The sequence below is a fragment of the Trichechus manatus genome, unplaced genomic scaffold (assembly GCF_000243295.1).
Source record: "Trichechus manatus latirostris isolate Lorelei unplaced genomic scaffold, TriManLat1.0 scaffold00037, whole genome shotgun sequence".
Taxonomy (NCBI): Eukaryota; Metazoa; Chordata; class Mammalia; order Sirenia; family Trichechidae; genus Trichechus; species Trichechus manatus.
In genome coordinates, this window is record NW_004443973.1 from 19,038,234 (window position 1) to 19,053,398 (window position 15,165).

The window sequence follows — 15,165 nt, forward strand, 5'->3', positions numbered from 1 at the left end:
ACCTATATTGAATATAAGGGAACAGAAAGGTTAAAAATAAAACAATGAAAAAAGATATACCTAGCAAACACCATCCAGGTGAAAGCCACTGTAGATATGACCATATCAGACAAATTGAACTTAAGGCAATCATCACTAGAAATTCAGACTATTTCATAATGATAAAAGGGTCAACATACCAGGAAAATATAATAATCATTAATTTTAGGCACTTAATATCGAATTATCAAATAAAAATATTTAGCGAATGTTTGTAGAACTAAAAGGAGAAATAGACAAATTCGCAATCATATTAGGAGGTTTTAACACATCTCTCTTGGTTAATGTCTTAGTGTCCTAGTGCTGCTGTAATCGAAATACTACAAATGGGTGGTTTAAAGAACAGGAATTTATTTTCTCACAGTTCTGGAAGCTAAAAGTTCAAATCAAGGTTTCTACCATGTTGATTCCTTCCTTGTAGGTAGTCCTGGGCATTCCTTGGTTCCTTGGCTTATCGATGATAATACTCACATGGTTTCTGTCTTACCCTGTGTGTGTCTGTGTCCGTTCTGCTCTTTTTATAACACAGAAGTGATTAGATTTAGAATCCACCCTACTCAAATATGAACTAATTAACATAATTTAAAAAAAAACTCTAGTTCCACACATGATTACATCCACAGGTATAGGGGTTAGGATTCCAACATACATTTGGGAGAGAGGCACAATTCAATCCATAACAGTAAATAATAAACAACACAGCCAAAAAAGTCAATAAAGATATAAGATATTTGGATGTCATGATTAACAAAGTTGGCCTAATTAACAAATGCAGAACATTGCACATGAAATTTGAATAATGCACCTTCTTTTCAGCATACATGAAACGTATATCAGACTTGATGGCAGATGAGCTACAAAGCAATTTCCTCAAAAGTGTTAAATGATTAAAATTATGCAAGTATGTTCCCCAAATACAGGGAAATTAAATTAGAAATCAAAATAAATATATCTAGAAAATCCCTCAAATATTTTGAAATTAAACAGTACTCTTCTAAAAATACAACAGACAAGAATAAACCATAATAGAAACTAGAAAATATTTTAAACTGAATGGTAATGAATATAAAATATATCAAAATTTGTGGGATGTAATTAATGCCATACTGAGAGAAAAAAACTATAGCCTTTGGTGCATTTATTAGAAAATGAATAAAGGCTGAAAATCAATTATTTAAATAGACATTTCAAGAATTCAGAAAAAAATTGTAAAGTAAAACCAAAGGAAGTAGAAGGAAGATGTCTTAGTTATCTGTGCTGCTATAACAGAAATATCACAAGTGGACGGCTTTACCCCAATGAACCTGTTGCCATTGAGTCGATTTAGACTCATGCGAACTTACAGGACAAAGTAGAACTGCCCCATAGGGTTTCCAAGGAGTGGCTGGTGGATTCAAACTGCCAGTCTTTTCATTAGCAGCCAAGCTCTTAACCACTGCGCCACCATGGCTTCATGGATAGCTTTAACAAACAGAAATTTATTCTCTCACGGTCTAGGAGGCTAGAATCTGAATCCAGGGTATCAGCTCCCAGGGAAGCCTCTCTGTCTCTGTCAGTTCTTAGGGAAGGTCTTTGTTATCAATCTTCTCCTGGTCTAAGAGCTTCTCAGCACAGGAACCCCAGGTCCAAAGGACATGCTTCCCTCCTGGCACTTCTTTCCTGGTGGTATGAGGTCCCATCTCTCTGCTTGGTTCTCTCTCTTTTTATCTCCTGTAAGATAAAAGGTAATGCAGGCCACACCCCAGAGAAACTCTCCTTACATCAGATCAGGGCTGTGACCTAAGTAAGGGTGTTGCATCTCACCCTAATCCTCTTTAACATAACCTAATCTAGTCCCATTAACCACAGGCAGAGATAAAGATTTACAACATAGGAAAATCACATCAGATCACAAAATGGTGGACAATCACATAATACTGGGGGTCATGGTCTAGCCAAGTTGATACACGTTTTGGGGGGGACATCATTTAATCCATAACAGGAAATAATGACAAATATAAAAACAAATAAAAAAAGAGTTAATAATGAAATGGAAAAGAACATACAGTAGAGATTTTTAAAAAGCTGTAAGTTAGTAATTTGAAAGACTAAATATGTAAAAAGAGAGGACATAAAATACCATTATCTGGAATCAGAAAGAGGACAATACTAAAGATTCTGCAGTTTTAAAAAAACATAAAGTTATTATATCAACTTTATGCCAATAAAAAAGAAAAAGAGGAAACCTTTCCCAACTGTTTTAAGAGGTTAGCATAACCTTGATATCAAAACAGAACAAGCACATTACAAGAAAGAAAATTGTAAGTGGAACTTTTTCACAAACATAGATGTAAGAATATGAAAGAAAATATTAGCAAAACAAATACAACAATATATGAAATGGATAATGTAAATGACCAAATTGGATTCAAGTTCAATAACACAATTAGGATCAACATTCTAAAATCTGTCAATGCTATTTACCACAATATCGGAATACATAAGAAAAATAATATGATTATCTAAATAAGAGGCATAAATTTTTAAAAAATAAATTCAGCACACATGCATGATTTTAAAACGAACAAACAAAAAGAACTCTTAGAAAATTAGGACCCAAAGGTACCCTCTTTAATTTGATTAAGTGTATCTATAAAAAAACAGGTAAAAATCTACAGCAAATTGGATATATTTCAAGAATAGAGGAAATAGTACACAAAATGAAGAAGTCCTCAGAAGATGCAAATTGAGAAAAGAATTAAATAACACTTGAGTTTCAATCAAGATAGAACTAAAATAGTAGACAAAAATACATTTAAGAGGTGGGCAATAGGGACACAATAGAAGGTCCCAGATAGAAAAATGTAGAACAAAACTCAAGTTCCTAGAAAATGACAGACATATTGGACTGATAGAGACTAGATGAAACCCTGAGACTATCGCCCTAACATACCCTTTGAACTTGGAACTCAGTGGTCACCTTGTATCCAAATAATAGACTGGCTTACAAAATAAACAATATCACCCATGAGTACTGTGCTGCCTTAAATAATCAACTATATGAGACAAAACAGTCAACATTTACCCTAAAACAAAAATGAGAAGGAGAGGAGGGGCAGGGAAGCTAGATTAATGGAAACAGAACAAAATGGAAATAATGAGAATATAGACACATTATGAAAAATGTAACCTATGTCATGGAACAACTTGTATAAAAATTGTTAAATGGAAACCTAATTTGCTCTGTAAACTTTCACATAAAGGAAGGAGGGAAGGAAAAAGAAAAACAGGGAGGGAGGAAGAAAAAAAAAAAAAGAAGATACGTAACTTTTAAATCAGTAGAGTTGGGGAAAAGAAAAAAAAGGTGTAATAATTAATACAAGAGAGGGTAGGAAGGGTGGGGGAAATGAAATAAAAATTTGAAAACTAGAAAGCACAAAATAAGATGGTAGAAATAAAATCAAATATTTCTGTAATTGCAATAAATGTTACTAAGATAGGCTAGTAACAGCAAATGTCAAATTGAATATTTTTAAATCTAAGTATATTCTTTTAAAAATATTACACTAAAACATAGGAACACAGATGTTTAAAATAAAGAGACTGGAAAATAAGATATCTATAAAATATCAATGGGCAATGTAGCCGTATTACTATCAGATTAAATAAGTACAGATGTATCTGATTTCACTTCTCAAGAATGATCAATTACTCCTCACTGCCAACAAAATAACTTGCAGACTCCTTAGCACAGCTTTCAAGGTCCTTTACCTCTTCCTTTGGATAGTTATGTTCATCTTTGATCTTTCAGCTCCTATCATAAAACTGATACATGGCTGACACTCAAATATTTATTTAATTCAGACGAAAGGGAAAAAATCACAATCTATGGATCTGAAATCATTGGAACATTTACTTGCATAAAGTCTTCTACACCTTTTTCATAGGTATTTTTCTTTAAAAACTGAATTATATTTACATTGCAGATATATTGGTAACTATGAAAAGTTTCTTTCCTTTACACTTCTTCCTTCCCCTTCCCCCCACCATTGCTGTCCATATCAACAGTAAAAAACTTTCTAAAAATAATTTATGAAGTATTTCCTCCTATTTCTTATACTCTTCTCCCCTCCCTTACTTTTCTGTGTTCTTCTCTTTCCTCTTCCCTCCTTTACCTTTTCTTCCTTCCCCTCCCTTTTTCACTCCTCTCCTTGCTTTGTAAATTGTTCTTTCCGTACTATACAGAACTTAGAAAAACAAGTAATCATGAGAATTGCACCAAGAATGGAGACATTAACAATGGGAGTCTCTCCTGTCTAAATCTGTGACTTGATAATAAGAAATTGAATCTGTGTTGCATGGCTGACTAATATGAGCTGCCCCATTGGTTCAAATTAATGGTTCTCTCCATCAAACCATGTGGGATTTACCCGGGGAGCTATTATATGAATTAATACTATTTCCTAAACCATTCTCATATTCTTCTTACCCAGTATGTGGTGGGGGTGGTTAGGGTGCCATAGTGTGTGTGTGTGTGCATGTGAGTGGGAGGAATATGTAATTTGAAAAAGTTCACTAAACCACTCTGATACATTTTCTTTTCCACCAACTACAGTCCTAGAACAGAACCCTTGATAAAAACAGATTAGTGTCAATTCCTTCAGCTACAAGATAAAACACCCCAAAGCCAATGGATTAGGAGCTTTGTTCTTGTAAGTGATGAGCTATGTAATGAAGCTCTGAAAGGGAAAGCTGTATTTCCTATAGAATATTCTTTTCTACAATAAAAGGGGGCAAGGGGACTTTAACTTCTTGGTTCTCAACTTCACTGGGAATCAGCATCAATGGGGAACCTTAAACACAATTAGATGCTTAGATCCTATCTCATGAGATATGAATACATTTGGTCTGGTCTTGGTCTACACATTGGCTTTTATTTCTTTCTTTTTTTTTTTTTTTAAAGCTTTACAGGTAATTTTAATATTCAGTGAGAGTTGAACAACTTTTCCTTAATTGCTCATAATTAAATGGGATGACTAAATCTCTGTCATTTTGGGATTTAGGTTTCTATATTATGAGGAGCTGAGATCTAAGCTTACTTAGAATTTTTGCCAAAGGACTTGTAGGAATGAATACAGAGATGTTTTATGGATTTTATAGACTGACAACAAATTATTGGAGTCCCTGAGTGGTGCAAATGGTTAAGCCCTTGACTACTAGACAAAAGGTTGGCAGTTAGAACTAACCAGAGGCACCTCAGAAGACAGTCCTGGTGATCTGCTTCCAAAAGCTCAAAGCTTTGAAAACTCTGTGAAGCAGTTCTACTCTGCACACATGGGGTCGCCATGAGTCAGAATCAACTCAATGACTACTAACAACAACCAATACATAGAGCCTCTGTCTATAGTCTGTAATGAGCAAAACATCTGGTGAACAGACAAGAAAGAAGGAGGATATTCTGAATAAAAAATACTCTGAGAGCCCAAGGAATGGATGGAAGAATATATGGAAAAGCAGATCAAGAATACACAGGGCAAGGACTGAAAAGGAACAGGGGGTGGGTGGGGGGAAGGTAGACAGGAAGGAGAAAAGATGCACAACTTAAAATATTAGTCAATTTTTTATTAATTTATGTAACTTTCTACTATTCTACCCAACGCCATATCTAGCTTTTTGGCCAATATTAAGACTAGATATCCAGTACACTCTTCTGCATTAATTTCCATTCCATGAAAAAACTTAAAAGATTAATTTTAATCTTTAACATGTATTCTTTACGTTTATTATTTCTGATAATTTTTACATGATAGAAATTTACCTTCGGAAGGCATTTCAAAGATAGAAACAAAGACAGAACAATTAAATACAAAACAAAAGCAAAACCTTTATTTTTTTGGCTTGATTGTAATGTGGTATACCGTTCTTTACGGTAATAGCATTTTCCTGCATGCATTTCACCAACACACTACAAGTCAATAGCTGTAGTATAAAGAATCTATATTTAATGTTGCTTGTGAAAAAAACACAAAATGTTTTGCTGTAACTAGTAATACAATTCCGCTACCTGGCTTTGTGAGGGGGAGAAAAAGGCATGAATCCCATGTTGTATCTGGTACAGTTCTAGTGCCATATGGGTCAGTAAGAAAAAGAGCTATCTGTGTAAACAAACACTGGAAGAGACTGATGATTCACTGATTAAAAAAGACTAGGTGGAAACATCAAATCCAAGCAATACCAAGAATATCAACTAATCTTTCCTTAAGCCTCTTTCGATAAGGTACTACTATTTGAAAGCAAATAAACGCTGGACTCAATCTGAGATTCGTTTCACATTGAAATGTGTGCAAGTTTATACAGTACTAATAAAAAAGCAGAAACCTACACTGTATCTTTGTCTTTGCTTCTTATTTTGTGCAGTGCTTTAATTTAAAAGTGCTAGGAACAGAAACTAACAATAGTGACTGTGACAGCAACCTGAAGATACTTTTAATTTCTCATTTTATGTACAAAAGGCTGAAAAATAAAATAAAATGAACTTTTTACAGTATTTATATTTTCTTAGAAAACTCTAACCATATATTTTCAACAGATTTAAGCAGCTTGCAACGTGTTTGTACAGTCGGGCTCTTCACCACAGAGTGTTCAATTAAAATTGGAAGAATAAAAAGCAGGAAGCTCTTCATTGATTGCTGCAACCTATTGCTTAATGACATGAAGAATGAGGTCTTAGTTGAACAACTTGTTTCACTTTACCACTGACATATGGCTTCCCATATTAGACTTGTGAACGGCGGAAGGAATACAGCAGCATAGGCAAGATAAACATGCAGCAGTGATAGCTTCAAACTATAATGGAACCAGTTACATCATATTACCTGTTGAAAGCTTGCAAACTATACTTACTGTGGTACATATTTGATGCAATAAATACTGTGCTTAAGTCATCATTCTTGTTTGCTCAAACATGCACCACTGGCTAAATTACTATTTACAAAGCAGACTTTTTTTTTTTTTAATTGACATATACTATGTCAACCTTACCAAGAGCAGAAGATGGCTAAACAATACTGCAGGAAAAAACAGAATCAACTTTATAAAGTGGTGGTGGGGATGATTTTTGGTCAATTCAGTTTCTTAGAAAGGACTGATAGGATATTTTTATTTTATGCCAAAGGACACTTATCAAAAGTGTTAAATTCATGCTGCCGGGACTCAGAATGACTAGGTAATGCTATGTGGGTATCTGTGTTTGTGCATATGTGTATACATATATATGTATATACACACACACACACATATATACATATATACATGTACATATAATGGATTATGTAAAAATAAAACAACTCTTTAATGTTGTAAACTCTACAGAACATGTACAGGCACATTAAAATTTTTCTCAATGAGACACCTTAAAAATATGAATAGCTATTTAAGCACCTCGAAAATCTAAAAACATCCTGAAACAAGAAGTAAACTCTTTCCTTTTGTGATGTGATTTTTTTTTATGTGTGAGCAAGAAGTGCAGCATGCCTTCATTTAAAATACATCCAGTTATACAACAGAGAAGTGTAGAATTCCCTCCCTTTAATCCCTCACCCCAAACAGAAACCCATTTACAAAAATAGTCACATATAATAGTAAACAACCTGTGAAATAAAAAATAAAAGGTGACAAATTCACAGCACACATTTTGTAGAAATATGGCAAATGTGGCAGTTAAATCATAAACAGTGGTTACAATGACTGTTATCAAGTGTCACATGTTGAATTTACATAAAAATTTAACTTCCCTCCCCCGTTTAAATCGGTTCCTATAGTCTGAGTAGCCATTACGTCTCTGCTCTTCAGCAGCGTCAGCTGGTTGTGAAAACAGAAACCTCCTGTCAATGCTATTTCTCTGGTTTGTGGAGTCCAAGTTTGCTGACCAGAGGCCCCTGTCTTGTTATAGGCACTGACCTTAAGTATACATTTGTAAAAACAGTCAGTTTGGCATAGACCTCCTGTGGGAGTCCTGTTGACACAAATACATCACCATCACAGGCTGTAAACAATTGATCGCAAAATGAAATATTTCTTGTTTCTTTTTACTTTTTACTTTCCCTGATATCTTTCCCTTTGTCTTCCTTTTCAGATTTGTCTTTTTCAAATTTTTCTTTTTCTGGCTTTGTCACACTGTCATACGAAGGTGGAGAAGTGGTGGAAGGTGTCACATCGGTTTTCTCTGGTGTTGAATTCTCATTTAGTTTATCAATGAGGGTATCTTCTTTGATAGGTGTTCCATCACCTTCTTTGCCTTTGTCTTTCTTATATATACATGAAACCTTTTTAACTTTCTGCTTCAAGAGGTAGCGTCTATAAGCCCTCTGGATAACGATAGCAGACACCTCCTCTTGTTTGCGTTTCAAAGTGGTTGTAATGGGCTCATAAGACACTTTGGAGGGATTCGATGCCATGAATCGTTCTTCCATCTGTATTCGAAGGGCATCCATCTCTCCACTCTCACCCAAAACGCGCTTTGTAAAGGCAAATAAAATGTCGAGGCAGTGGATCCGGTCACCACTGACCATGGGCAGATCCATGGCAATGAGCTGGACTTTGTTTGGCTTTGCTATGAGAAGAGGAGGATCCAGGGCAGCTGCAAAATCAGAGAGCTTGGAGAACTCGATAAACTGGGTCGCATCAGGATCAAACTTTTCCCAAACCTCATAGAACATCTCAAAGTCATCCTCACTCAGGGGCTCTGCACTTTCCTCAGTAGCAACACTGAAGTTCTCCAGGATGACAGCGATGTACATGTTCACCACAACCAGGAATGATATGATGATGTAGCTGACAAAGAAGAAAATCCCAACAGATGGGTTACCACAGTCTCCCTTAACTGAGCTTCCAGGGTGGTCTTTTTCAGGGTCACAGTCTGGAGGTCCACTATTAAGAATAGGTGCCAACAATCCATCCCAGCCAGCAGAGGTGGTAATTTGGAACAGGCAGATCATGCTGTTGCCAAACGTTTCAAAGTTGAACATGTCATCGATTCCAACTTCCCTCTTAACATAGGCAAAGTTGGACATTCCAAAGATGGCGTAGATGAACATGACCAGGAAGAGCAGGAGGCCAATGTTAAACAACGCAGGGAGGGACATCATCAAAGCAAAGAGCAGCGTGCGGATCCCCTTTGCCCCTTTGATCAGACGCAGGATTCGGCCAATCCTGGCAAGACGGATCACTCGGAACAGGGTAGGGGACACAAAATATTTTTCTATCAGTTCAGCCAGAAACATACCTGTGGAAAACCAATAAACAACAACAAAAATAGTGTTATATTTAATAGCAGCAAGTGAGAAATTTTATATTACTAAGATAAGCACTAATTACTTTTACAAAATGTGGACATGAGAATTACATATATGTGTGTGTGTGCTGAAATATTTGTTCGGCAAAATTAAACTGCTATATTTGGTGCAAAAACATTAACTTTACAGTAACTGAAGGTAATAATGGTCATCTTTTCTAGTTCAAGGAAAAGAGCATCTATCAAATAGAAATACTTAACCACTGAAGGCCTAAAAATGTCCACACTGGAGGAATTCTTTCATTCACAAATAGCAGTCAAGCATAAAAATGGATTTATATTTCCAAAATTCTAGTCCTAGTAATTGCATAAGACCTAATTGATAAGGCATGTGATACTGCATCAAGAATATGAGGGTTCTTATTCTTCTGAGGTTTTTGTAATCCTATTTTTTGGGAGGGGGGAATGCAGAATGATGTAGTGGGAAGAATACAGGCTTTGGAGATGGACATACTTGGGAATAAATTCTGGCTCTTGACTTTATGCATCACTAAATGGTGGAGTACCTTCTTCCTCTTTTTTTGGTTATATTCAATATTTACTGAGTCTTTTCTTCATACTAAGCACAGTGCTCAGTGTATTTACTGGCATAATCTCATTTAATCCTCACAATAATTTGCAGAAATATTACTTGGAAAACCAGGGATTGAAGAGGTGAGATAACTTGTCCTAGGTCAGAGAGTTAGTAACTCTGTATGACTCCTGAGTGTCATCTCTTAATTGGTATAAGACTATCTCACAGCACTCTTCTGAGGATCCAATAGCACAGCACGTTATTAAAATGCACTGTCCTACCCGAGAAATTAACTTTAAGGTATAAAGAGTGGTATACTATTTTTCTCTCTTTGTATATATTCTTTGCTCAGATAGGCAGAATCCTGTCTTCAATCTCCTTATCTTTACTTCTAGCACTAGTACAATGTCCTATACATAAATGCTTAATAATTACGTGCTGATGATAATGAACCTTTTTGGATAAAATGTCTATTTCCGAAAAAAAAAATTAGAAACCATAGAACACTATCCGAACCCAAAGAAAATAATGACGCTTATATGTGTATGATTATGTATATAAACACACATACATACTATTCCAATTATCAAAGAGATCATATTTATGGATTATTTAACTACTTCTAATGATTTATGTGTGTACCTGTGTGTGAATTCTTTAATTAAAGGGGTACTTGTCTATATTTGGAAATACATTTGGAAATATACTTGTCTATATTTGGTGGCGTAGTGGTTAAGAGTTTGGCTCTTAACCAAAAGGTCTGCATTTTGAATCCACCAGCTGCTCCTTGGAAACCCTATGGGGCAGTTCTACTCTGTTCTATAGGGTCGCTAAGAGTTGGAATCGACTCGACAGCAATGGATTTTTTTGTTTTGTTTTGTTTTTTGTCTGTCTATATTACAAAATTATGGCTGAGTGAAGATTATGCCAAAACTGCATTTATTGTCTTCTGAAATGAGACAAGATGATAAATGAAAGTCAAAAAAATTTTTTTTTACACATCATTTCATGCACAGCATGCAATAAAAGAAGTGACAAAGTGAAGAATAAACTACTAGACTGTTTTTGTTTTTGTTTTTAGTCTAGGATAAATGAGAAAGATGAAAGGAAAACACCTCCAAAGTTTAAAACACAAATTTTCACCATTAACTTCCTTATTTGAGTAAAAGCACCTGTTCTTACCTACAATAGACAGAATGACTACCACAAAATCAAAAATATTCCATCCGATGGTGAAATAGTAATAGCGAAGAGAGATCAGCTTCAGCACACATTCTCCAGTGAATAGAACAATAAACACCAAGTTGATCCAGTATAGAATGTTTGTCATTTCTTGACTCTGGTCATCAGTTTCCACCATCATGGTGACCATGTTGAGGCAGATGAGGATCATGATGCTGATATCAAAGACTTGCTTGGTTACAAAATCAAAGACCATTCCTTGGAATTTGTTCTGTAACAAAAAAAATGTAAAAGTTTTTTAGAAACTTAAAAAAAAAAATCTAATTTCTCTGGTTTTAACATAGCAATATTAAAATATAGAATTTGTTAAAAACACCATGTTTGTCTATTCTTGGAATAAATTTTGTCTGTTGGAGTACCCAACTCTTTTATAAATGTATTTTGTTTTATCCATACTATTCATGATACCATATTTTATAAAGTGACTATGTAAAAAGTACCTATTATTTTATCAGTGCCCAGAACATCATTATGTGTATAACAGTCAATAAATATTTGCCACTATAATAAGTATTTATTATCCCATGTGTTAAGGGGCATTAATCAAAATCTACTTTAAAGAACTAATACACAAATAATCCTCCAGGTGTTTTCTGTCATTTTTTCCCCCTGGTTTCTGTCTTTATATTTTCTCCTCAAAGCCACAGCATCTTAAATTCCACCTTAAGATGCAGCTAAGAAAGTGTTTTAAAAATTATAGTTCAAGGGAAAGGACATTAGTAGAAAAACTAGTGACATCCAATTAAGTTCTGTACTTTACTTAATGGGATTGTACCCAAAGCTAATTTCTTAGTTTTGGTGAGTGATCTGTGGTTATGTAAGACGTTAACATAGGGAAAGCTAGGTGAGGATTATATGGGGAACTCCCTGCAAGAGATTAGTGGTTGTTTAAGTGATAGATAACGTAGCTTTTACTAGTGATGAAAGTATGTCATTCTTACAGCAGGTCGAGGGATGGGTTTTTGTGGTTTCTTTGAACCAAGTTTTTTCATTGCATTGTAGTATTTCTTCTGTTCTTCTGTCATAAAAATGTCTTGACCTCCAAAGTAAAGAAATGAAAGCAAAACTTGTTAAAACCATGTTCTTTGCTAGTTCTAACAACCACCATAGTAATGGTTAAGCACTCAGCTATTAACCGAAAAGTCAGTGGTTTGAACCCACCAGCTGCTCCATGGGAGATAAGACCTGGCAATCTGCTCACTTAAAGATTACAGCCTAGGAAACCCTATGGGGCAGTTCTACTCTGTCATACCCTATGGGGCAGTTCTACTTTGTCCTATAGGGTTGTCATCAGTCGGAATCTACGGCACACAACAACAATCGTGAAAACTGGCTCTTACATTCTATAGTAATATTGCTAATACCTGTAATTAAGAAGAGGCATACATTCACTATATCAATTATGACATATTAGTCAGTTATATTTCTATAGTGAAAATATCAAAACATGCTATTTGAAGGATCAAATACCTAAAAAATTACAGCAGACTTAATCTCTCAAAATAATTTCTAAATTTTATATTCTTTCCTTTTTGTTGTTACATTTTGGAGCCAAAAGGAAATAGTGTGACATGTTCGGTTCACATTTTTAAAGCAAAGATGAAGCTTTAGTATACTTATCTTCTTTTTCTGTTGGTTGAAGTTATCTATGATGACACCAATGAAGAGATTCAGAGTAAAGAATGAACCAAAAATAATAAAGATGACAAAATAAAGATACATGTACAGATTGTCTTCATACTTGGGTTGCAATTCTACCTAAAAATATGAGGAATGATTACCATTAGATAAAATACTTGCTTTGTAAAAAGAATGTCAGTGAATTTTCAGTTCTCAACCATGTCTAAATTGTTGGGGATAAAAATATTTCATAACATTAAAATCTTCTGTTAAATAGCCTGGTAAGACTATTCACTGACTTAAGAAGATGAAACAACCACAGAAAAGTCTGAATAACTAAAAAGTAAGTTCACTCGATAAACGCCAATATTACTCATGCATTTTACTTTGTAAATGAAGATCCAAACAGGGCATGCAAATTGAGGATTTCCTCTTTCCCCAAAATAGATGTTAGAGTAACATTGTTCTGTCTTAAAACTTTTGTAATTTGCTTTCTCTGACTCAGTTTCCTCATCTGCAAAATGGAAATAATAGGGAGCCCTGGTGGCACAGCAGTTAAGAACTCAGCTGCTAATCAAAAGGTCGGCAGTTCAAATTCACCGGCCGCTCCTTGGAAACCCTGTGGAGCAGTTCTGCTCTGTCCTATATGGTCGCTATGAGTTGGAATCAACTCGACGGCAACGGGTTTGGTTTTTGGTTCGGTAAGGAGCCCTGGTGGTTACAGTGGTTAAGAGCTTGGCTGCTAACAAAAAGGTCAGCAGTTCAAATCCACCAGGCACTCCTTGGAAACCCTATGGGGCAGTTCTACTCTGTCCTATAAGGGCGCTATGAGTCGGAATCAACTCAACAGCAACGGGTTTGTTCTGGTTTTTGGTATACCTCACAAGGTAGTTGTGAAGGTTAAATATATTAATATATGGAAAGTGTTAAGAACAGTGGCTGCTAATAGTAACTGCTAGGTGTAAAGTTTTGATATGTATTACACAGTGTTTTCTTTTTTTTAAATAGGCTAGAATTATTATCATTTAGTGTGTATATAGGTAAATAAGATCTTTTATTTCTGAAAATGAGTCTATAGGTCGTAGGCACTATTTCTTTAACAATGAAAGTCTCTCTTGGATAGACCACTTTTGATTAGAAAAAGATGGGATAGTTGGTTTGAGCATTACTGTAATCTATGATTCAGGTCTCAGACGACATTTTTCTAACCAATTCAGTCAACCAACCACAGATATTAATAGATGAGATTACGACCCACTGTGTCATGAAATCAATTTAGAGAATCATCACCAACATGTTATTTTTTTCCTAATGAAACAGAGTGGAATAGAAATTGTCAGAAATATTGTGAAGTTACCTATTCTTATTCGAGGCTTTATGTGTCTATGTCCCTGACAGTGCAGTGGTTAAAGACTCAACTGCTAATCAAAAGGTCAGCAATCTGAATACACCAGCTGCTCCCCGGAAGCCCTATGGGGCAGTTTTACTCTGTCCAATAGAGTTGCTATGAGTTGGAATCAACTTGACAACAACAGGTTTGGTTTTGGTTTTTTATATGTATCTGTAATTGACAATGATATAACATTTTAAACTTTTTTTTATTAAATACAATACACATACAGAAAAGTACTTAGCATATAAATATAAAATGTAATAAGTTGTTCTAAAGTGAAATCCACAAGCCGGTACATTGCCAGAAGCTCAGAAACCCTTGGTGTAATCTTCTCAAAGATAACCTCTAACCTTCCTGCTAGAGATAATGACTCTCCTGACGTTTATGGTAATAATTTCCTTACTTTTCTTTATATATGCACCTAAGCATTTATTCCTGAACAGTAAGGTTAGTTTTGTCTGTTTTTGAACTTTACACAAATAAAATCATAGTATGTGCTTAGTTTAACTCAACATTGTATTTCTAAGAGTCATCCATGTTGTCGTATATGGCTGTATTCATTCATTTTCACTGCTGTACAATATTCCATTGCTTGTCCATTTCTACTACTTTCGAGTTTTTCTAGTTTTTAGTTAGTGAAAAAAAAAAAGTATGTATTCCTGTACATAGATCCTAGTGTGCATGTACGAAAGTTTTTGTGGCGTATATTGCTAAGCGTGGACTTGTAGGATTATAGAATATATTCAACTTTATTAAGTAAGGAAATAATAGAAAGCTTTTTTAAAGGGATATTTATCCATTTATTTTCATACCAGCATTGTAGGAGAGTTCCTGTGCTCTTTATCCTTGGCAACACTTGATATTGTCAGACTTTTTATATTGCCAATGTGGTAGGTAGGTGTGTAGGTGATGTCTCATTTTGGTTTAAATTTGCATTTCCCTGGTGACTAATGAGAACAAGAGTGAACAACTTTTCATAATTTTAGTGGCCAACTCGATCTTTTGTAAAGTGCTTGAATGTTGAGA

General features: G+C 35.0%; 1 protein-coding gene across 10 annotated transcripts in view; it reads right to left on the minus strand.

Annotated features, from left to right (window-relative positions):
• Positions 1 to 5,619: 5,619 nt before the first annotated feature.
• The window catches only part of SCN2A (sodium voltage-gated channel alpha subunit 2), a 164,208-nt gene continuing 154,662 nt past the window's right edge, over positions 5,620 to 15,165 (minus strand). For 4 of the 10 annotated variants that reach the window (XM_023730607.1, XM_023730605.1, XM_004375567.2 and 1 more), the window contains 4 exons: positions 12,747 to 12,884; positions 12,068 to 12,172; positions 11,067 to 11,337; positions 7,820 to 9,301 (listed from right to left, as the gene is read on the minus strand). In XM_023730607.1, coding sequence (XP_023586375.1) covers positions 8,106 to 9,301; positions 11,067 to 11,337; positions 12,068 to 12,172; positions 12,747 to 12,884 — 1,710 coding nt within the window. In that variant the 3' untranslated portion in view covers positions 7,820 to 8,105. Of the gene's footprint in view, positions 9,302 to 11,066; positions 11,338 to 12,067; positions 12,173 to 12,746; positions 12,885 to 15,165 lie in introns of all 10 variants that reach the window. The other 6 variants (XM_004375562.1, XM_004375563.1, XM_004375564.2 and 3 more) reach the window with 2 other exon arrangements.